This window comes from Lepidochelys kempii, chromosome 20 (genome assembly GCF_965140265.1).
Source record: "Lepidochelys kempii isolate rLepKem1 chromosome 20, rLepKem1.hap2, whole genome shotgun sequence".
Lineage (NCBI taxonomy): Eukaryota > Metazoa > Chordata > Testudines > Cheloniidae > Lepidochelys > Lepidochelys kempii.
The window spans coordinates 21503631-21527615 of NC_133275.1; the positions used below are offsets into that span (position 1 = coordinate 21503631).

Genomic DNA, 23985 nt, shown 5'->3' on the forward strand with positions numbered 1-23985 from the left:
TCCCTGTGGGCTAACGACAGCCCTGGCTGCCTGGCTTCCTGCGACAACCTGCCCCGCCCTGATGCTCTGTCCCCTGGGGATCCGCTGGGCCAAGCACCGGGGCTGGAATGTGCCGCCACCCGCGGCCCGAACGCTGGTGTTTATGGTGCCGATATCCCTGCATGTAAACAGCGGGATCAGCCCCGGCCTGGGAAACTAACACGCCCGGCCTTGATTGGGCCTTTTGTGAGTCAGGGCCTGAACACTGGGGCTTATCCTAAATCTGTGGCCCAGGCATAGAGTCTCTTGCAGGCTGCAGCCGCTAGGCTGCTTGCCTGGGCCCCAGGACGCCTGGGTCCAATCCTCAAGTGGGTGCTGTGAGGCTGATGGGGGCGATTGGCTGGAGCGAGACAAGATTCAGCCTAGATGTGACGCTTACGGGATGATTTCAGCCAGGCTGTAAATACTTACCGGGGGGACGGGACAAACCGAGGCTAATGGGCTCTGTGGTCCAGCAGAGGAAAGTTGAACACCAGGCAATGGCTGGAAGTTGAAACTAGACCAGTTCAGACTGGAAATAGGCGCAAATGTTTATTGGTTACAGTGATTAATCACCTGACCCAGGGGCATGGTGAAGGCTTCGCCATCCCTGGCAGGTTTTACATCAAGCTGTTTTCCTAGCAATCGTTGGGGGCAGGATTCCGGCCTGGGTTATCCCGGAGGTCAGCCAAGATGGCCTGGGGACTGAGGGATCAATCAAGGCTAACTGGTAGTCGAAGAGCTCTGCTCTAGCTCAGGCCTGGCTGCTGGGCTCGCGGCAGGAAGGGATGCAGGGCTGCTGGGCAGGGGGCCAGACAAGATGTGAGTGACAGTCCCATCCGGTTTCAGGATCTGGGGAAAGCCCCGAAAGCGGCTGCACCATTCTGGCTGCTCCTTAGAGCCGGGGAACTGAATGAGGGGCAGATCTGGGACCCAGCTCCTAACCCTCCCCAGGATTGAAGGTCAGCGAGAGGCTGGGGCTAGGACTTAGCAAATGTGGGGTTGATGCCCAGGTCTGCCACTGATTCCCTGGATGACCGTGGGCATCTCTCTAGGCCTCAGCTCCCTGCCCATAAAATGGGGATGATCCTTCCTGCCTCTCTCTCGGTTGGGATCTGTGCAGCGCCTGGCATAATGGGGGGGGGCCCTGATCTCAGCTGGGATCTGTGCAGCACCTGGCACAATGGGGCCCTGATCTTGGTCGGGGTCTGGGCAGCGCCTGGCACAAGGGGGCCCTGATCTCAGCTGGGATCTGTGCAGTGCCTGGCACAATGGGGCCCTGATCTCAGTCGGGGTCTGGGCAGCGCCTGGCACAATGGGGCCCTGATCTCGGTCGGGGTCTGGGCAGCGCCTGGCACAATGGGGCCCTGATCTCGGTTGGGGTCTGGGCAGTGCCTGGCACAATGGGTCCCTGATCTTGGTCGGGGTCTGGGCAGTGCCTAGCACAATGAGGGCTCCAATCTCACTAACATATTTTGCTGATGGTGAAATGCAGAAGGCTGCAGAACAGCTGATGGTACAAATGCAGCACCTCTCTGATCTCTGCCTGCTGGACATGGGTTAGCTGGTCAGAGAGGAGAATTGATTCCAGCGAGGGGCTGGCTCCTGTCCCAGGGAAGACCCACCAGGGGATCTTCCCCCTTCTCCCCCTGGCCACACATGGCCAGTACCAGCCTCTCCCTGTCACAGCATGGCTCCATCAAGTTGACCTGGTCCCCGCGGTGGCTGTGAGCCCGGTTGGGCAGTTCCACCACATCGTTCTCCCCATTCAGCTGCTTGATGACCTTGAAAGGCCTGTCCCAGGCAGCTTGCAGCTTATTCTTCCTCACCGGGACGAGAATCCTCACCTGGTTCCCGGTGCCATAGGCTGAGCGGTTGTACCAGACCTTCTGCCTCCCTTGGGCCCTGGCTAGGTTCTCCCTGGCCGGACCCATGAGCTCAGCAAGGTTTTCCAGGAAGGTCAGTACATGCTCCACCACTGATTCTCCATCAGGGGAGGCCTTCCCCTCCCATCCATCTCTCATCAAGTCCAGGGCCACCTTCTGAAAAGGATCCTCTATGACAAGCAGGTGTCCCAAGGCTGTTTTACCCTTGTACCGGGCCTTTTGCACCTCTGGACAAGGCAGCCCTGGTTGGGAGTTGTCCCACCCTGGCTCTGGTTCCCCACACTCAGCTGGGGTCTCCGATCCCCCTGGGCTCAGCTTTGCCCCTGCTGTCCCACTGCTCTGCTCACAGCATCACAGCCAGTGTAAGCCAACTTACCCGGGTGCAGGGGTATCTCTCTGTCCCACTCAGCTCCAGGGCTCTGGTTACAGGCAGGCAGGTATCCTGATCTTAGTAGCTCCTCCCCCTGGCAGCCAGGTCATTTGCATTTTCACTGACCGCTTCAGTCTCGGCTGATTGGTTCCCTGGATTCAATTCCAAATCCTCGTCTGTTACAGGAGCAGGGCCTGGATCCTGTCCCAAAGAGACCCAGTCGTCCCCCAACAGGAGGTCACAGCCGATATCTTGGAGAACCCCAACTACCAGCCAGCCCGATCCCTCCTGTATCTGCACAGGGATCTGGGCCATAGGCAGGGTGAGGGGCTTCATCCGTGGGGCCTTCACCCAGGTCACACAGCCCCTCAGCATCTGGTGAGGCTGCACCACCTGGGGTCTGACAACAGTTCTCTCTGTCCCAGGATCTCACCACCCCAGGAATGTCTCCCTATTGACCATCACCTTCCACTCCCACTGGGGGTCTGAGGGGCCTGAGCCCAGGAGAGTCCACACAGACATATATGCTGGGGCCAGAATGGGAGCCAGTCTGCCACCCCGCCCATCTGGCTAAACAGCTCTATGGCCTTGGGACCCAGGAAGGGGGCTAGACGCCAGAGCCTTTCTGCAGGGCCAGCCTGGTTCCAATTGAAGCCTTCCCAAAGGCTGTGAGACAGGCATCTGTATCTCCCCCCTCCTTAACCTGGGGCAGCAATTTAGTGTCGAGGTTCCCTGTGGAACTGGCATCCCGAGATCCATCCCCACTCACCCCTGGACAGGTCCCTCTGCCTTTCAGCTCAGCCATCGCCAGTCCCTACTAGCGCTCTCTCCTGCTGCTCTGCTTCACGCCTTCCCTGTCTCTCATAGTCCTCTGACTCCTTCAATCTCAGCTCCAATTCCATCCATCTCAGATCCACCAACGGGGAACCCAGTGGAGACCCCCCTGCTGACGGGGACACGGGTCTCCGGGATGTCCGGCTGCTTCCAGGCTCTCTCGTGGCCCCAGCTGGGTCAGGAACCAGCTCCTTAGAGCGATCCTCCTCTTCTAATTGAGCAATCAGCTGTGCCTTAGTGAACTTTCCAATGCGCCACTCTCTTTCTCTGCACAGCTCTACAATGTCCTTCTTAAGGAGATGGTTATAGGCCATCCCCACGCCGTTCCCAAGTGGTCATGGACTCACAGGCCTGTGCTCTCTCAGCTCCCCACAGTCCCTGGAAGGAACCCCTTCAGTGTGACAGCCCTTCTCGGGGATCCACCTCTCTCGGGGATCCACCTCTCTCGGGGTTAAGCCTCCGCCTCCTGGAACCGCACCTCTCGGAGCCTTCAGCACACCTGTTTCTCGCGAATCCCACTTCGTTCTACTGCTCCCCAGTCACTTACTGCAGGATGCTCTGTCCACGGGGTGGAGTTTATCCCACCGTTGCCACCAGTTGTCACAGAGTCACCGGGGCGATGCTCTGGAACTACTCCACACGAAGCCAGTCAGGACTCTGGGGGAGCCTCCTCTCTCCAAGCAGACTGTCGCCAGGGCAAGAAGCTTACACAGCTTTGACATTCCTGGGTCTCACCTTGGAGCATTCAGCATCCCCTTCCACACCATGCGCTTCCCACAGCGAGTCCACCCGGGCGGGGCTCCTGGGGAAGCCAGAAGGTCCTGCACCCCAACTCCGCAATCAGACGTGACTCTCAGCCAGCCAGTAAAACAGAAGGTTTATTAGTTGTCAGGAACATAGCATAGAACAGAACTTGTTAGAAATCAGTGACTTTCAGCCAAGTCCATCTTGGGGAGTCCTGGGCCAGAAGCCCTGGACCCCCCTCTTCCAGTCCCTCCAAGCAGACTGCCAGCTTCCAGCGACCCGACCTCCAACACTCCCGTTACTCTTCCTCCTTGTCTTTGTCTTGCTCCTCGGGCAAAGAGTCACCAGGTCGCCACCTGGTTGCATCCCCCTCCTGGGTCTCAGGATACGAAGGGCACTGGTCAGAGCATATGTGCAGGCAGCTGGAGCAGCGTCACCTGTCCCAGAGGTCTCAGCCAAAGTCACACACCCCTATTCCCACCACTGCATTATTGGTGCAGCACACAGGGAAACTAAGGCACACAGAGTATTCATGTGTTGTGGAAAACGAGTCACACCATCTGTTTGGTTCAAACAGTCTGAGGTCCTTTATTGAATACAAGTATGCAGAGAGAGGGAGACAGAGATGGTCACACGCAGGTACCACCCTGGTCTCTCTCAGTCCTGCCCCTATAAGACCAGTCTTATATAGGTTACAAATCCAAGCCAAATGATACATTTCCTTATCACTCAAGGATTGTTAGTAAAGCCTTATAAGGAGATAAAAAATGGTTTCATAATTAGTACACTGCTGACGCACTTGTTATTATCAAGACCTGCGGTTTGCTCGTGGCAGAGTTTTGTCAAGGGGCTTTTGCAGGTTTTGGGGGGGGGGTTGCATATAATGGACAGCTAGGGACTTCTGGCCCTTTAGCTCTTTTCTAGCAGGCGGTTGGCCTAGTCTGTTATCTGGGTCAAATACCACGGCCCAGCATACGCAAATGCTCTTAGCGCAAGCAAAGTCTTACAGAATGCAGGCCAGCAGGCCTCTTATGTTACCACTCTTGCCTATGCTGTATATAGTACATAGATCTTGTCGCAGAATGGGAAGGGGTCAGGTCACGCAAAACAGCAAAACTCACATCGGCTCGACAGTAAGACTCACACACAACATAACAAGGGGAAATCGCCACTTCGTCACACTGACATCTCTGGATAGTCTTTTTTGCTGCCCTGTCACAATGAGCTACTCTCACCTTTCTCCTCCTCCTGGCCCAGGGGTGGCTAGTTGTGACGGATCAGGTCACTCCCGTCACAGTTCGCTACCGTTTGATAAACTCTATTTTAAATGGGGACACAAATAAAAAGATGTTTTTCAAAATCTGAAAACTTTATGGTGGTAACAAGGTCTATAAACAAGAACAACTCACTGCACATTGCAACGTTTTCAAAAACAAGCATCTAAACTTGTTTTCAGATCGGGTTATTAACATGTATTTTTGTCTCTGTACATTTCAGCAAAAATACAGTTAAACTTCTCAGTTACCCATTTCCCTTCCAGCTGCATAATTCCAAGAAAACCAGAATATTTTTCAGAAGACCCAGCCGGCCAATGGTCACCTCCTCCTTAGACAAGACTTCTGGATTCTTTTCTAGCAACACCCTTCAGATAGCCACCTGCGCAGGAATCAGCCCTTGGAGTGCCGCGTGAACTGGAATTGGCAGCCTCCCAGCAAGTCTTTCTCGAGAACCAGTAACTTGTGCTCCCTTCTTGACTCCCGCAGCTCATCTCTCCTTGTCCCCCGCAGCTCATTGTCACTCTCTTCAAAGGTTTCAGAGTAGCAGCCGTGTTAGTCTGTATTCGCAAAAAGAAAAGGAGGACTTGTGGCACCTTAGAGACTAACCAATTTATTTGAGCATAAGCTTTCATGAGCTACAGCTCACTTCATCGGATGCATAAAGTGGAAAATGCAGTGAGGAGATTTATATACACACAGACCATGAAAAAATGGGTGTTTATCACTACAAAAGGTTTTCTCTCCTCCCACCCCACTCTCCTGCTGGTAATACTCTCTTCAAAGGTCACCTCCACCCAAGGAACCACTCCCTTGGGCTGGTGCCGCTCTACAACACTGGTTCGAGGATACAACGCCATGGCCTTCGCACGTGAGTACTCTTCCTTTGACAGTACGTTGGCTGGCTGGAGCCCATTAGGTAGGCTTGCCTCAGATGTAGGCTCTACAAGCACTCAATATCCATTGGTATTTCCTGGTACCCAGCAGCGTTTATCAAGGATCTTCCCTCTCCAGGGAGGAATAACTGTTTTCTGTCTTCCGGTCACTTGAACACTTCCAATCTGCCCCGCAGGGCCCAGGGAATGGTTCTGTCTCTGCTCGAGCCAGTCTTCTGCTCAGCACAGCATTCTTCTTAGAGTGCCCATGGCGGTTCATCCTCCTGGTTCCTTCTCCTGGCAACAGTAATTTCAACTCCCCAATGATGTTCATCCCTAGAACCCCTGGGACTCCTTCTCCCATATGCCTTTCTTCAAAGACTTTGTCTCTCAGGATGAAGAGCCGTTTTCATGGCACTGACTGATCCACATGTCTGCTTCGAGGCCTCCCCCCGCACTGGGATGGCCAATCCATTCGCTGCTGTTAGGCGTACAAACCACCTGCTGGCTCCTTGTCCTTCAAATATTTTTGAAAATGCAACTCAGTGAGGGTGGTGACTTCTGAGCAGGTATCAAACCAACAGCTGGGCTTCACCCCGGCGACAAGCACGTCAGCGGTTAGTCTCCGAACGCTCGCTCACAGATGTCGCTAGATACGCTGGCATTGTCCGAGTTCCTTTCAGCTCTGTATGCCGACTGATGTTCCAGCAGGGACAGGCCTAGGAATCCTTCTGCCGCTGTTTGGCCTTCTACTGTGGATGGGCCACTCACTCCTGGTGCCCCTTTGGTTCCGAGTGCCTGGGACTCTGGTCTCCTTCTCAGTGGACATTCTCGGCTAGTCTGCCCTGGCCTTTCACAAGTGTAGCAATCTACCTTCCCAGCTCGTCCTTCAGAGGGGATCTTCAGGATCCTGGGGCCTTGGGATACTGTGGCATAGGTGTACGAGGGGAGATTTTACCTTTCATCACCTGTTACCACCTTCAGCGTCTTCCGCTGTTAGCCTGCCAGTTTCCGGACAGCTTCATTTAAACTTTCCACGTCAACTGTGTTTGGGGCAGGGCCTTTTCCCAGTAGCTGCATTCCCTAGGCCTCCATTTTCTGGACGGGGCTTAGACGTGGCCGTCTCTGCCACAGAAACTTACTCTTCTTCAGACTATATAATGGCAGCCTGCATTAGTTCATGGAACTTCTTACTGGGCTCTTCTTTAAATATCCTCTTCATTGCATGGCCAAGGGCGTCATCCCAGTGCCCCACCAGGAACTGCTCTTTCAGGGCCATATCTGCATCCAGACCGCGTTGTGTGTCCTGGTGCTCCACATGGCCCATTCTCTCCCGATGCTCATATGTGTAGTCCTGAATGGTCCCCCCTGGATTCTGTGTCCGCTCATAGAATTCCTTGAGTCTGGTTCCAATGAGCACTTTGTCTCCACACTTCTAAGAGAAGCTGAAATATCTTCCCTATGTCTATCTTGTCAGCTGTTGCCATGAACTTCACTGTGGATGTGGCCTGGCCTTTGAGGTCCTCTTCCACAAAATCCATGTGATCTTCTCTGGGTCCTCTCAGAGCTGCCTTCACTGACTTAATCCATTCTTTTGTTGTGATGTCTCCTGGCTTTGCTGGGAAGCCGCTGAACTCAGATATCTTCCAGTCTCCTGGAGCATAAATGGTAGGAGGCTTCTTAGCTGCAGCAGCCTGCTGGTCTGTCACCACCTTGGCCAATGATAAAACCTCTCTGCTCAGATCTACCTCATCAAAATGCCTCAGCCCACTTCAGCAAACTGGGCCCGTAGTTCTTCAGTTCCAGCCATTGTAGGGTTCTCAGCCAGACCTGAACAGCGCTACCAGAATTCAACCAATAAATCAGTGGGGCGGATCCTACGGCTAGGGTCCTCTTGGTGATGCCAATTATGTGAGCGGGGGAATGGTCCTGCTATTGTGGGGAACTTTCCCTGCTTCTGCACTGCCTGGTGGAATCGGAAAGCGAAAGGAGCCGAGTCCTCACTCCAACTCCTTTGACCCGAAGTTGTAAAAGACAACAGCCTGTAACCCAGTAATGTCCCTTTGACTGGAGAGCTGTTAACAAGAGATTTAACATGGAATGGTCTCTTACAATATGTGGTAACTGCTTATGATGAATGGATGTATTTAGTTGAAAAACTCTGACTACCTGGTAACAATCTGGCCTTGGAAGTTTGCACAGTGCGATTGACACTCGTTTATCCCATCAGTGCAGATCTCTTTTTCATGTCCCTGCGCTGGCAGGCTGGGGCGAGTTCGGCACACGGATCCAGGAATGTGGCCTTGTGCAGCCAGAAGTTCTGCAGCCACGGCTCCTCATCCCACACCTGCATTCCGATGTGATCTCACCAGCTGGCTCTTGTTTCCCGGGCCCAGAACTGGAGCACCACCACTTGCAGTTGCTCCGTGAATGCCAGCACCAAATGTGAATTGCTTGTGGCTCTGTCCCGCAGCAATCTGTTCTGCACGGAATTGACAGGTTCCCCGCGTCTACTCTTGCGGCCGTGCAAATACTGCAGGGTCGTGCGCCCCTGGCCTCGCAACGCTCATAACGGTAGCGCAGAGCCATGCAAGCGCCGTGCGTCTGTCAGACACAGCGGACAGCAAGGAGGGCCACCTGGGTTTGTGGGGTTTGGGGAAAAGGTGCGAAACTTCTGGGACACGTATAAAATTATGGGATGGTGAACACTGCATTAGAGGAAGTTGACCCCATGCTCCCAGACACCTCCGTGGGACCCCTTTGGGCGCCAACATGCGTTGCCAAAACTTCCCAAAATACAGGGCGGTGGATGGTGGTGAGTTGCACAGTAGGCTGCCTACCCATGGTGCACCACACTCTGGATCCATACAAGCGTTGCTGCTGAGTACGCTCACCACCGACCCAAGGCGCCAAATAGGTGCACGCACAAGTGACGTATTAACTGCAGTGACTGCGGAGTTAACGTAAGTCTGCACGTCAGATGTGGCCTTAGGGACATGGATTGTTTGGGGGAGGTACCAGCAAAAGTATGAGGCGAGGTCAAGATTCACTCAGGGGTTTCGGCTCCTACTATTGTGACTCTGGGCCTCCTGCACCCTAAAGGCTCAGGACCAAAAAGGCACATCAAAAGAACCCAGTATCATTTCTTTCTTTTTTTCAGTCTCACGACTTGGGGGTGTACCACTCATGATTTTTGAATTCTTGGGGTTATCAAGCAATCTTGCGGTTGTTGATGGGTTTTCATTATGTTGTGAAGGTTAAAGCTATAACTGGGTTCAAAAAAAAATTCGATAGGTCCATCAATGGGTATTAGCCAATATGGCCAGGGATGCAACCCCATGCTCTGGGGGTCCCTAGCCTCAGATTGCCAGAAGCTGGAACTGGATGACAGGGGATGGATCACTCGATGATGACCTGTTCTGTTCATTCCCTCTGAAGCACCTGGCCTGGCCACTGTCGGTAGACAGAATACTGGGCTAGATGGACCATTGGGTTGACCCACTGTGGCCGTTCTTATGTTCAGTAAAAGTTACAGTAGATTTTTGCCTTTGAAAAGGATTTAATTTGAGACAGTGTACGGCCCTTTGGGAAGCAGGCTCCACACACAAGCAGTGACGTGAAAAAGCACTAAGGGCTGGATTGAGAGGAGAAAGAACAGTTGAGGAAGGCAATCCCCCACTAGTGGATCAAATGGAAATGGAGACGTTTTGACACCAGGCCAGGAAATCAGGCAGATTGGAAGTCACATGGGCCAAGAGAATAAACTTATGCTAGAAAAAGAAAAAGGAAAATTTGGAATGAAAGATTCCAAATGAAAACTCTCAGTAAAAACACAGGCAGTGCGGTACTAGGAACACAGACGGCATTGCTAAAACGGCCAGCAACTATTTACTTTGAAAAAAGAACAGGGGGACTTGTGGCACCTTAGAGACTAACAAATTTATTAGAGCATAAGCTTTTGTGGGCTACAGCTCACTTCATCGGATGCATAGAACGGAACATATAGGAAGAAGAGATATATATATACATACAGATAAGTTGGAAGTTGCCATGCAAACTGTGAGAGGCTAACTAGTTAAGATGAGCTATTATCAGCAGGAGAAAAAAACTTTGGTAGTGATCATCAAGATGGCCCATTTAGACAGTTGACAAGTATGCTAAGTATCCTCACGCCTTCTTGTCAATTGTCTAAATGGGCCATCTTGATTCTCACTACCAAAGTTTTTTTCCTCCTGCTGATAATAGTTCTTAACTAATTAGCCTCTCACAGTTTGTATGACAACTTCCAACTTATCTGCATGTGTATATATATTTCTTCTTACTATATGTTCCATTCTAAAATAAGAACAGGAGGACTTGTGGCACCTTAGAGACGAACAAATATATTTGAGCATAAGCTTTCGTGAGCTACAGCTCACTTCATCGGATGCATTCGGTGGAAAATACAGTGGGGAGATTTATATACATAGAGAACATGAAACAATGGGTGTTACCATACACACTGTAAGGAGAGTGATCACTTAAGGTGAGCAGTTGACAAGAACTTCTGAGGAACAGTGGGGAGTGGGGGAATAAACTTGGGGAAATAGTTTTACTTTGTGTAATGACCCATCCACTCCCAGTCTCTATTCAAGCCTAAGTTAATTGTATCCAGTTTGCAAATTAATTCCAATTCAGCAGTCTCTTGTTGGAGTCTGTTTTTGAAGTTTTTTTGTTGAAGAATTGCCACTTTTGTGGTCTGTAATTGAGTAACCAGAGAGATTGAAGTGTTCTCCGACTGGTTTTTGAATGTTATAATTCTTGACGTCTGATTTGTGTCCATTTATTTATTCTTTTACGTAGAGACTGTCCAGTTTGGCCAATATACATGGCAGAGGGGCATTGCTGGCACGTGATGGCATATATCACATTGGTAGATGTGCAGGTGAACGAGCCTCTGATAGTGTGGCCCTATGATGGTGTCCCCTGAATAGATCTGTGGACACAGTTGGCAACGGGCTTTGTTGCAAGGATAGGTTCCTGGGTTAGTGGTTCTGTTGTGTGGTTGCTGGTGAGTATTTGCTTCAGGTTGGGGGGCTGTCTGTAAGCAAGAACTGGCCTGTCTCCTAAGATCTGTGAGAGTGATGGGTCGTCCTTCAGGATAGGTTGTAGATTCTTGATGATGCGTTGGAGAGGTTTTAGTTGGGGGCTGAAGGTGACGGCTAGTGGCGTTCACTCTCACAGATCTTGGGAGACAGGCCAGTCCTTGCTTACAGACAGCCCCCCAACCTGAAGCAAATACTCACCAGCAACCACACACCACATCTGTAGCTCACGAAAGCTCATGCTCAAATAAATTGGTTAGTCTCTGAGGTGCCACGAGTCCTCCTGTTCTTTTTGCAGATACAGACTAACACGGCTGCTACTCTGAAACTATTCTATAGAATAGAATATCATGGTTGCAGGGGATCTCAGGAGGTCATCTAATCCAACCCACTGCTCAAAGCAGGACCAATCCCCAAATGGCCCCCTCAAGAATTGAGCTCACAATCCTGGGTTTAGCAAGCCAATGCTCAAACCACTGAGCTACCCCTCCTCCTTCATGCAGCTGAAGAAGTGAGCTGTAGCCCATGAAAGCTTATGCTCTAATTAATTTGTTAGTCTCTAAGGTGCCACAAGTCCTCCTGTTCTTTTTGCGGATACAGACTAACACGGCTGCTACTCTGAAACCTATTTACTTTGAAATATTATTGATGATGATTTGCTATTCAAACGTAAATTAAACAGCACAGCGACATCCGTCTGCCCAGCGTGGTAAACGATGAAGCGCGACGAGGAATAAAAAGAACATTTTAAAAAGTCAACAATTCAAAGGAGCAAAGCTATCTTTCGAATGGATGCCAAGCAAAGGAGCTCACTTCAGGGAATCACAGCAGCAGATAAGACAAATGTGGGACTTGCCAGGAGACTGTCTTCCACCCCCAGTGATAACTGCAATGAGTTTTCTACATGTGGTTCGTAAAGCAGGTTGGAAACCTTTGTGCTGAGAGGCACTGTGTAAATGTAATATTTAATATAGATAATTGTAGAATATCAGGGTTGGAAGGGACCTCAGGAGGTCATCTAGTCCAACCCCCTGCTCAAAGCAGGACCAATCCCCCATTTTTGCCCCCAATCCCTAAATGGCCCCCTCAAGGACTGAACTCACAACCCTGGGTTTAGCAGGCCAATGCTCAAACCACTGAGCTCTCCCTCCCCCTGTAATAATACCAGGAATTTCAAGATAACCTTATTCATATTGATGCGGACAGGAAGCTGAGAAGCGATGGTGTTAAATACTCAGAATGTGTGACACGTAGTGTTTGGGGGGCGTATGGGGACAGACTCTGCCCATCCCCATCCCCCGGCCCCCACATTTGCCCCCCTTTCCACCCCTATAAACAGCAGGCAGGAGGTTTTAATCCCAAGTTGAGGGCCAGGGCCACAACAGATGTTACTGAGCATACTCAGTAGCTGCCCAGCAGCAAAATCTGCCAAGTAGCAATTTGGGACATTGCAGCTGCCCTTGAAGGAGAGGGCGAGGGCCAGGGCCAGGGCCAGGGCCAGGGCCGACTTCACCCCAGAGAGAAGCTGGAATAGCAATGCATGCTGGGAAAGCGGGAGGGGGGCTCGGGAGCCCTGCATCCCTGCCCATCCGCCAGGCCATGATTCCCCCACAGGGCACATCTGGACATCAGTGCCACCCAGCTGAGGGCCCCTCTGCACCCGCCCCTCGCAGGGCACATCTGGTTAGGCATCGCTGCATCCCTGCCAGGGAGGCCCCCCCATGGCTGGGGGCAGAGTCCTCAGGTCAACCTGATCACCCCTCGTCCTCCCCACCTCGCCCCCATGCCTGGATTCCCTGGGAGGGGGATTGTGGCACTAGCAGTGACAATGAGTGGAGGGGCTGGGGGGGGAGGGACGGGAGGCTGCTCAGACCCTAATGGGGGGGCCTGGCTTGGGTTCCATTCCCCCTCCCCCTTACCCCACCCCTGTCCTCCTTGAAGAACAAAACCAGACTCGTAGTTGTTTTGATTCCATGTAAACAGGAGGAGACAGGATACGGGGGTGGGGGCTGGTACTTAACGCCCCCCCCCCCCCGGGCTAGGAACCGGGCACCTCCCAGCAACAGCCGCGCCCCAGCCAGCACACGCGTGCCCTTACACAACACGCTTACCCAACTGCAGTCACGTGCCAGCGTGTGCTGGTTACAATCCCTCAGCCCCCCACAACCACAGGCCCCCCGCGGCGCGGCTCCGCACCCGCAAACGCCCCCTGCTGTGCAGACCTACACCCGCACACGTGTGTGCTGCTCTCGACCCCCCCCACCCCGCTGCGCAGCTCCACGCCTGCACACGTGTGTGCTGCTCTCGACCCCCCCCACCCCGCGGCACGGCTCCTCACCCGCACATGTGTGTGCTGCTCTCGACCCCCCCCACCCCGCGGCGCGGCTCCACGCCCGCACACGTGTGAGCTGCTCTCGACCCCCCCCCACGGCACGGCTCCACGCCCGCACACGTGTGTGCTGCTCTCGACCCCCCCCACCCCGTGGCACGGCTCCACGCCCGCACACGTGTGTGCTGCTCTCGACCCCCCCCACCCCGCGGCGCGGCTCCACGCCCGCACACGTGTGAGCTGCTCTCGACCCCCCCCCACGGCACGGCTCCACGCCCGCACACGTGTGTGCTGCTCTCGACCCCCCCCACCCCGCGGCACGGCTCCACGCCCGCACACGTGTGTGCTGCTCTCGACCCACCCCGCGGCACGGCTCCACGCCCGCACACGTGTGTGCTGCTCTCGACCCACCCCGCGGCGCGGCTCCACCCTTGCACACGTGTGTGCTGCTCTCGACCCCCCCCACCCCGCGGCGCGGCTCCATGCCCGCACCCGTGTCCTGCTGCCTAACATGCTCGCCCAATGGCGTGTGCTCTAATCATTCCATGCCCCCCCCATGACACCCCCTCCAGCACGGTCAGGGAGAAGCAGGTACAATCACGGAGGTCCTCGCAACCGCACACACCAACAGCACCCCCCCCCACAGGTGTGTGCCCTGACACAACACGCACGTGCTCAGTCACACCCTTGCTGTGGCTCACAGTCACAATCATTCTTCCCCTCACAACCACACACTCCTACACTTTGCTCCCCACACAAACACACACACACAGCCCGGCCCAGGAGACAGACCCCTCCCCACACATACCCAGCTCAACCACAGCACCCGACCGCCGTCACCCGTGGCCGGATTACAGCGTGTCCCCTGCACAGAGCCCTCGAGCTGGCCACGCGTGTTGCTACGCCCCTTCTCCCCCGCACGGCTGGTCGAGGAGTTACGAAGTGCATCTGATTGTGATTGCGAGGAAGCATGCGTGCGCGTGTGGTGGGCGGGGTGTATGCTGGCAGGGAAAGGAGAGTGGGGGGGTGTTTGTGCGTGTGTCCAGCAGTGTGTCCCTGCGGTTGCGGTGGGACCCAGCTGTTACATCCCCGGCGCGGCGGTTGCAGTCGCCCGCGAATGTTGCAGATTTCCTGGCTCATTGTTGCTCAACTCCCCCTTCCCTGCCCCCATGCTGCCCCCCCGCCCCCATCACAGTTTGCAGGATGAGACGGGCAGGGTGGGCACGACCCCCTGGCACCTGTTGGGCGGTGATCTGCTCGGTTGTTTTTCCATTGGTGTGGGAGGAAAGGCACCAGCGTGACCTTCCCCGCAAGCTAACAGCCTCCCTTGGGGGGAGCCTCCATGGGTCTTTGGAAGTTCAGGGGTTTGTGGCTGGGGTGCTGGGGGTGAGCGGAAGGAAGCCCAGAGCGCTGCGGGAGGGAGGATGGAAGGAGGCCCGGGGCGCTGTGTGTGGCCCGGAGCACTGCGGGGGCGGGGGAAGAAGGCCCAGGGCTCGGGGGAGGGGGAAGAGGCCTGGGGTGCTGGGGGTGTGAGGAGGCCCGGGGAACAGGGAGGGGGGAAGAGGCCTGGGGCACGGGAGTGGGAAGGGGGGGGAAGAGGCCTGGGGCACTGAGGGGGCGGGAAGGAGGCCTGGGGCCTGGGGGGGAAGAGGCCAGGGGCGCAGGGGAGACCCAGGGCCATGTAGTCTATGAATTTAGGCAGTTGTGTCATGTGGGAATCGGGACAGAGCTCAAATGCCTCCCACGCCAGGGGCAGGCGACCAAGGTCACACTAGGTCTGGGCCCAGTCCCAGGGCCTGCAGCAACTGACCCCACACCTCCCTCCAGGCACAGGGCTTGGGGCACCTTGGGAGAGGCAAGAGGCTGCAGGGGTCACCAAGCAGCGTTCACAGCCGCCGGCTCCCCACAGAGGGATCTGCTGCTCTTCGGGGCTCCCCCTAACCCCCCATGTAGACGGATGGGAGCTAGGACTCCTGGGTTCACGGCCTGGCTCTGCCACCCCCAGGTGACCCTGGGCAAGTCCCTGCCTCCCTCGGTCCATCTGCTCTGCACAGACTGGGGGAGTTGGGGGCCCCGGGCATGCCAGGTTCCCCAAGGCGCTGCTCCCACAATCCCCTGGGGTGCACAGGGCCAAGTCAGTCCCCACCTAGGACCTTTGAAATGCAAAAACCCCGGCACCCCTGCACGCAAGACAAGCCGGCCGCAACCCCAAGTCAATGCTGCAACCCCCCTTCAACAGCCACTTACTGTATCTAGAGTAGAGAGAGGACGCACATAGATAAGATTCAGAGGAGCAGCCGTGTTAGTCTGTACCAGAGAAAACAACAAGTCGTCCTTGTGGCATCTTAGAGACTAAGAAATTTATGCCCAAATGAATTTGATAGACAGATTGAGCATCATTTTAGGCGGTGGCCGAGGGGCAGCGCAGCCCCTGTAGCTGGCCAGACACCGGAGCCATCGCCGGCCCTGTGTAGAGTGAGAATCAGGCACATCTCTAGACCCACATAAAAAAACATCCCCCCCCCCCCGCAGATTAAACGATTTTTCTGGCAACTGGCATATCCATAAAAAACCCAGCCAGGCGGGTCCAATACTGGCCAAGTGGGAACCCTCCCACTCTGCAGTTTATGGACTGGTCACCCCCTTTCTGGGCCTGATCCCCAACCTTGCCACTGGCTCAGGGGTGGGAGCAGCAGCGGGCGGGGGAGGGGCACGGCGGGTTCCTGGGGCCAGCAGGGTTTTTCGGATAGGGGTGGGGGGAGCAGGCTGGGCTGCCGCATTATCTGGGGTTGGGGGCCTGGGAGGCCGGGCCTCCTCCTTCCAGCCTCCCCCACCTCTCTAGGAAAGTAACGGGGTGGGAGGCAGGAACAGAGCCTAGGGGAGAGCCAGGCCCAGCTGGAATCAACTGGATGGGTCTGGGATTTGGGGGAAGGGGGCTGATTTAAATGGGGGTGTCCCATTACATGGGGGGAAGGGATAAATTAACTGCCTTGAAGCTGGGGAGGGGGTCGCTCAGTCTGAGCTAAGGATGGCGGGGGGGTGGCTTGGCTTGGGTAAATCCCCTCCCCCCTGTGTCCCATGGGGAGACCAAGCAGGGACCCACTCGGCAAACCCCCATTGGCACCAGAGTGGGAACCTTCTAAAATGCCCCAGCCCCACAGTGAGCGTGACCGGGAAGGGGGGTGGGGGACTCCCACAGGGCTGGGAGGATTTGTGTGTTCGGGGGGCATTTGAGGGAGCACATGGGGAGCGGGCGGATCGGGGCTGTGGTGACTGTCCACACTAGCCTGGAGACAGCACGACTTGCCCAGAGTGGAGGTAGTGGCAGGCGGTGGCCTTGTGCCACGAGGGGGCGGGTGTTTGTGCACAAAGGGGTCTCTGCTGCAGTAGCTGGGGGGGCTGTACCAGATGAGTGTCGTGGGCTCTCTGCCCAGAGCCCCCCACAACCTCCCCACTGTGCACCCTGCAGATACACACCCAGCCAAGCCCCTCCCGCAACACCCCCCAGGCTTCACCCCCCCCAACTCTGCTCTCTCTCTCTCTCTCACACACACACACACGTCCTCTCCCACCACCAAGCCCCTCGCTGTGTCCCAGCGCCCCCTGCTGGTCACAAAATGAACTCCGCACAGAGAGCTCCCCAGCCAGCCTCTCCCCCAGGGCTTAGGGCTGGGATTTGGGGCCACAGGAGGGGCCCCCAGACTTTGGCTGCTCGCTCCAGGAACATTCCCAGGCACCTACGCTGCCAGAACCCAGGGGCTTTAGTAGCCTCGTTCCTGCCACAGAGGTGAGATGCAGCTGCCTCTGGGGTGGAGCTGGGGACAGTTTACCAGCCTCACAGTGACGGGGGGCAAGAGAATCTGGGCACTGCCCCATCTATGGCTGGGGCTTCAGACCCTGCTATGGGTGACTGGGACAACCCCCTCCTGGGAGAGGGCAGCCAATCAGGCGGACAGCCCGGCTGAGGCAATGACAGCGCCTCCTGCTGGGGGCTCTGAACAGCCCAGCCCCTCCCCAGGAGCTTGCTGCTTCCCCCAGCCCTACCTTTACATGACCCCACCCACCTTCTCCCTGCCACCCTGCCAACAGCTGGCAAACCCGTGTTTCCCTGGTCCCAAGGATCAGACACTGCCCCTCGGCCAGGGGGAGGGCGACCCCCCACATGGCCCAGATGTTCCCCCCAAGCCCCAGCTGGGCAATATCCTTCTTCAGGAGCAGCATGGGGACTTGGGCAGGCCTAGCAGGGCATAGATGCTCCCGCCCCCCACCTCCAGCCAGGGCTCCCCCGAGCCACCCCTGCTTCCCGTTGCTTGTCCCATTTCCTGGCCTCAGCTGCCCTTGGCAGGATGGGATGTTTGTTCCTGCTGGCACAGACACAGCCTGCGTCCTTGTCTGTCTCCCCCCCCCCCCGCCGCCCTCTGGGCCGCTGCCTCTCATGCTGGGAGGGGTGTGAGGTCTAGTGGTTAGAGCAGGGGGCTGGGAGCCAGGACTCCTGGGTTCTAGTCACTGGCTCTGGGAGAGGAGGTGGGGTCCCATTCCAACCCTGCCGCTGTCCCCCCTGTGGGTCCTGGGGATGAGGACGAAGCCTGAGGCACTGCAGGGGGATTTGTTGATGTGGCCCAGGGCACGTGGGGCCTGAGACGCTGGGATTAGAGAAAACCTCCACCCAGCCGCACTTAGTGCCTCGGGAGCAGCCAGCATCCGAGTCTGGGCCCAGCCTGCCCTTGAAAATCCCAGCACTCGGCCTCTGGTTCCACTTCACGATCTGCTGAGGCAGCGGGGCCCCCTCAGAGTCAGGGGCTCCAGCCCAGCTCCCTTTGGACCATTATCTGGGGAGACGGGACTCCAGTGCCAAGGGAATGAGTGACTGGGGGCAGGAGCTGTACAGCCTCAGAGGCCCCTCAACCCCGCCCCGCAGCCCCCTGCTGCCCCAGCCCTGTCTGCGTCCCCCCAGGTTGGCCATCGCGGGAAGGCTGTGGCCACCACCTTAGCCTCACTTAGGCCAAGTCTCCACTAAGGTAAGCGGCCAGAGTATTCATGTCCTGGCTGAGTGGCCCTTCGCTGGCTGTGGATCGTTATCCCCATCAGTCAGACAGACAGCACCCACAGAGACGAACTTATCGGCCTTAACTGCTGGTAGGTCGCGAGTGTGTCTGCTGAAACGGGAAAGCGCTCGCCCGGATCTCGCAGGGGTTGGATATGGAGATGCCTAAACTGGCTGGCTTTGGCTCTGGCTTGCAAGGTGAAGCTCCAGTTCGTTATCACTTCCGTGAGAAGCCGCACTCTGCGCATACAGGGAAGCGCCGGCAGCAGCTTGGGGGTCAGCCCCACATGCCGGACACGCTCTACCCAGCTGACGGGTCCACCTGAATGGCTCCAACTTTCTTGCCCTTCTTGAAGGGTGGATAGTTCACAGGATCTAGCCTTCCATCTGAACAACCGCCTGGCCAATCAACCCCCCGGTCTGTGCTGGGAACTGTCCAGGCCCAGTCCAGCCAGGGGTCACCCACTTAGACGTCTAACATACCGGTGCCATCCCACTGCCTCCCCATCGCCTTGATCCAGAAGCCAGCGGGAGCCTCCTTGTGAGCAGAGGCGGATGGTTTAGGAATCGCCGTCCGCACTCCGTCCCGGTGAATATCGCGCAGCAATTTGAGGCAGAAGTTGGCACACTCATCTCGGTGATTTGGAGTTGAGCTCACGCACCTGTATCATTAGTGGCTGTCCCAGCCGCTCGTTAGCGTGAACTTAGTGTGTGTTGGCTCACAGGCTCCCCCCCCCCCCCGGCAAACGTCGATGTGCTGCCATCACCCGTAGCGCATGGAGGGCGACCCCGGAGGAACGTGACCTGCTCACGCGAGGCTGACAGCGGTTGCCACGGGGCTGAGAAGCTGCCTGCCTCCAGAAGAAAACACGGATCCGGGCAGCTCCGGCTGGCGTGCCAGGGTTGTCTTGGCGACATCTTCGTCCTGCCCATGGGCTCACGTGCAGTGCCGCCGGCCCAGTGCCAATCACAGAGGAACCGCAGCGGATCGGGGCCGCCAGCCACGGCCTTGCAGGGCGGCAGCGGCTCTGGGACGGAGAGGCAGGCGTGACTGCGGGCGGCGATGCAGACGGGGTGCAGACCATTGGAGGGTGAACTGCCACAGCGGGCTGCCCTCCACCACGCAGCGGAACGAGACATCAGCGTGCGACACACATGAAAGCAGCAGCCCCGCTGGGGCCCCTCACTCCCGACCCGCAGCCCCCTGCTATTCCAGCCCTGGGCTGCCCCTCCTCCCAGCCCCGCTGGGGCCCCTCACTCCCGACCCGCAGCCCCCTGCTATTCCAGCCCTGGGCTGCCCCTCCTCCCAGCCCCGCTGGGGCCCCTCACTCCCGACCCGCAGCCCCCTGCTATTCCAGCCCTGGGCTGCCCCTCCTCTCAGCCCCGCTGGGGCCCCTCACTCCCGACCCGCAGCCCCCTGCTATTCCAGCCCTGGGCTGCCCCTCCTCCCAGCCCCGCTGGGGCCCCTCACTCCTGACCCGCAGCCCCCAGCTATCCCCACAGGTTTTATAGTGGGGGTGCTGAGAGCATTTTAACCAAACTGTAAATCCTGCATGTAATGGAAACCACTTAAAGCCAGAGTTCCAGCACCTACGATCCCAGCCTAATGAGGGGAGCACCCCCTGTTGAGCCCAGAGTGGGGGCAGCCACCGGTGCAGACGCCTGTCCAGGAGGAACCTGGCTGAGCTCCATGTCCACCGGCAGCAGTGTCGAGCCCAGGCCATCCCGGCTGGACTGGAACCAGTGACGCATTCTGGCCTGGGACATGAAGTCCGTGTCCCAAGTCCTGGGGTCACCTTCTGGGAAGAGTGAAACTCATGGAGCACAGCCTGGGGGTGGGGGTGGGGTCTTGCCAGGTCGACACCAGGCACCTAAGGGGCTGAGGCAGGCAAAGGAAGGGGCACTGGAGCTGGGGAAGGGGCAGCCGGTGGCAGCGAAATGCTGGCAGCTCCAAGCCCCAGAGCCAGGGCTCCCTTCCCGTGCTTGCCCATCTCCTTGGCGAGGGGGCTGCAGCCCGGCTCTGTGTCTGGGGCAGGAACCCCAGGACAGGCTGCAGCTGGCCTCGTGCCCCTGACCCTGGCTGAGGTTTAGGTGTTTATATGGTCAGCAGCCCCACGCCAGGCAGGGCAAAGGGGCCCACAGGGGTCTTTGACAGCAGGGCCAGAGCCTTGCGACTCCAGCTGAAGCTGTGGGACGGGGGTTAAAAGAGAATTAGCCCAGACGGAGCTGAGCCAGGGCAGCAGGACTCACCCTCCGGCTTGGTGGGAACACCCTGGGGGATCATTTTACCACCAGTGGGCATGGCTCTGGCTCTACCCCTCATCTTAAAGCCAGAACTACAGCACCGCCGTGGGGTCAGCACTGACTGCCAGGGGAGAGCCCCCCTTGCTGAGCCCCTCCCCCGACCCGGCAGCACAGCGCCCCCTAGCACCATGCTGGGGTCAGCACCGACTACCAGGGCAGAGCGCCCCCTGCTGAGCCTCACCCTCCCTGCAGCACAGCGTCCCCTAGCGCCGCCATGGGGTCAGCACTGACTGCCAGGGGAGAGCCACCCTGCTGAGCCCCCTCCCCCCGTCCCTGCAGCACAGCGCCCCCTAGCACCATGCTGGGGTCAGCACCGACTGCCAGGGCAGAGCGCCCCCTGCTGAGCCCCCCTCTCCCTGCAGCACAGCACCCCCTAGCGCCACCCTGGGGTCAGCACTGACTGCCAGGGCAGAGCGCCCCCTGCTGAGCCCCACCCTCCCTGCAGCACAGCGCCCCCTAGTGCCGCCCTGGGGTCAGCACTGACTGCCAGGGGAGAGCGCCCCCTGCTGAGCCCCCCTCTCCCTGCAGCACAGCATCCCCTAGCGCCGCCCTGGGGTCAGCACGCTGTGGGGAGAATGCCCCCTGCTGAAGCATCGCCCCTGGTGTCTCCCATCCCCTTGGTCTCCCTGTTAGCCTGCCCTCTGACTCCAGGGAAGGCGGAAGTCGCAGAGGGCAGCTGCTGAAGGGATACATGTCCACCCCCAACCCCAGAAAGCCAGGCCCAGGACAGCCATACAACTGGCACTGAGTGCAGGCTCCGGGGCGAGGCAGCTCGGGGTCTGCTCTATTGCACTGAGCAGGACCCAGCATCGGGGCAGAGTGGGGAGACAGGCATTGAGGGGGCAGGAACCTCCAGCGGGGCCTCGCCTTGGAGCCTCAGGCAGGGGGGTGTGTGATGGCTGAGCTAGGCCTGCCTGTTCTTTCCTCCAGTGCTGCCCCCTGGGAAGGATGCTCTGATCGGACCCTTGCAGAGGGAGCTGCTAGTGGGGCGGGGGGGGCCTGGGCTTTGGTACTGCCTCCTGTTGTACCCACTGCCCAGCCCCACAGCACGACCAGGTTCCCCAGCGCCCACCCCTGCCCTGCAGCTGTAGGCAAGTTCCCGACTGCCCCAGGCACGGCCCATGCCGGACGCACTCCCTGCCCCCGCAGACATGCAGCTGGTTGGCTAGAGTCGATATATTTTTATGTTAAAGATGCTTTACAGGTAAAATACAAAAATAGGCCCTGGGAGGGGGGGGGGGGTCTGCAGCAGCTCCCAAGGGACTGGGGTTCAGCAGAGGGGTCACAGCTCACTTCCATCACAGCATGAGGGGGGGCGCAGGGGCCTGGGACTCCAAACCCTGACCACGTCCTGCTCAGCAGGGGGTCACTCCCCACCCTGGGGGCCTGGAGCCCCTTGCAATGGAACCATCCCCTCCAAGTCCCGTGCTTTGCACACTCCCCCTCTGAGCCGGGGCCCAGGCCCAAGCACCAGTGCTGGGCTTAGTGTCGTGGATACGGGAGGTGCCTGAGGGCTGGAGAGTGACTGAAGAAGCTGGGGGGCAGGGAGCAATCCTGGGGCTCCCAGCCTGCAGCCCGGGAACAGGGGCGGGACGGGATATAAATATTGCAGCACGTAGAGTTTTACAAACATTGCGTGTCCTCACACCCGCCCTGCGAGGTAGGTCAGTCCGATCCAGCGTGAATGGATAAGACAAGACAGAGAGAGGAGGGACATGCCCAAGGGTGAGAGGTGGAGGCAGGTCTGAGAACAGAACCAGGAGTCCTGGGCTGAAATGCCCCGGTCTAATCCGTAGGGGCCCCCCAACTCCCAGAGACAGAATCCAGGAGTCCTGATCCAGCCACTCAACCGTGGGCCTTCTTTTAGAGAAGGATCTTGAAAAACTCCAAGCCAGCCCAAGGGGACCCCAGCCATTCAGCATTGTGTGTGTCAGCTCACCCCCCCCACCCCCCATGGGTGCAGTGGGGGATTCACTCAGAGTAAGGTGTGAGAGGGAGGTGTTAGGTGCATCCACACATGGGGCACTGCGGAGGGGGTTGGGAGGGACAGTGTTATGACAGGCTCAGAGTGGTGAGCGAAACCCCACAACGGGCTCCAGGGGCAATTAATCATCACAGAGCGTAAATGCTAGGAGAGATCATTAACCCACCTGCCTGGGTTACAGATGGGACATTAGGGCCAGTGCTGGAGCCATGGAGGGAAAGGGGGAGGAGGGCACCCCCCCACCCCTGAATAAGGGGGCAGGGATAATCTCTTTACAGAGGAAGTCAGAGCAGCATGAAGCAGGCAAGGGACCTTGACTGAGCCAGAGGAGGGAGCCTAGATCAGCTGGGAAACCCACCACAAGACCCAGTGACGTATACAGCCTGAAGGGTCTGGTGCACCTGCTCCGGTGGGGAGACAATTCAAACTCTTCTCCCCCCGCCCCCGAGAATGGAGAGGAGGGTAGATGGGTGGGAAGGAAAGGTGGGCTGGGGAGCTGTGAACAGAACAGGCCCCTGACTGGCACAGGGCTGTTGCCTGGCCTGATTGCTCAGGGTGGTTTTTAGCAGGAGGCAGGTGGATTTAACCCTCTGACCACCCCCCACGGCTGCGATGCTCCGGGGCAGCAGTAGGGGGTGGGCGCTGCCTGGCTGTCTGAGAGCTAAGGGACACGCCCCATCACACTCACCCTCTGCCTGCAAGCCAGCAGAGACCAGCTGCTTTGAATGTGGGGTGTGAACCGCACAGCTAGGGGGGAGTAGGGCTCCAGCCTCAGGAACAGACGCATGACAAGAGACGCTCAGTCATTCCTGAGCGGCTCCCGAAGAATGCTGCTGCACCAGGTGGGGCTGGAGGTGGAGTGGGGACCTTCCCCCCCGGCCCACCCTCCCTGAAGGGGGGGGAGCAGTCCCAAGAAGCAGGACCGATCCTGGGGCTATTCCACTGTGGGAGGTGGGGCATGGCCCCACTGCCCCACAAAGAAACCTTTCTGGCAGCAGGTAAAACGGAGGAGGGGTCTCAGGGTGATGGGGCTCAGCTGGGACAGAGCCTGAACACACCAGACAGCTTCTGCCAGAAGGGGGCGGGAGCTTCCAGCTACCCCAGCCAGGTCTCTGCCAGCAGGGGGCATTGCAGGCTGTTGATTCCTTTCCCCTGGGTGGGGCAGGGAGGGTAACAGGGAGCAGGAGGAGGGGAGGGGAGGGGAGCTAGCCACCCCCCGTCAAGTTGACAGCAACTCCC

The 23985-nt window shown here is 57.5% G+C and overlaps 1 protein-coding gene across 4 annotated transcripts in view; it reads right to left on the bottom strand.

Moving 5' to 3' along the window:
- Positions 1–4415: 4415 nt before the first annotated feature.
- GIPC1 (GIPC PDZ domain containing family member 1) overlaps positions 4416–23985 on the bottom strand; it is a 43278-nt gene continuing 23708 nt past the window's right edge. For 2 of the 4 annotated variants that reach the window (XM_073318306.1, XM_073318308.1), the window contains one exon: positions 5198–5686. In XM_073318306.1, coding sequence (XP_073174407.1) covers positions 5459–5686 — 228 coding nt within the window. In that variant the 3' untranslated portion in view covers positions 5198–5458. Of the gene's footprint in view, positions 5171–5197; positions 5687–23985 lie in introns of those variants that run through there. The other 2 variants (XM_073318309.1, XM_073318310.1) reach the window with 2 other exon arrangements.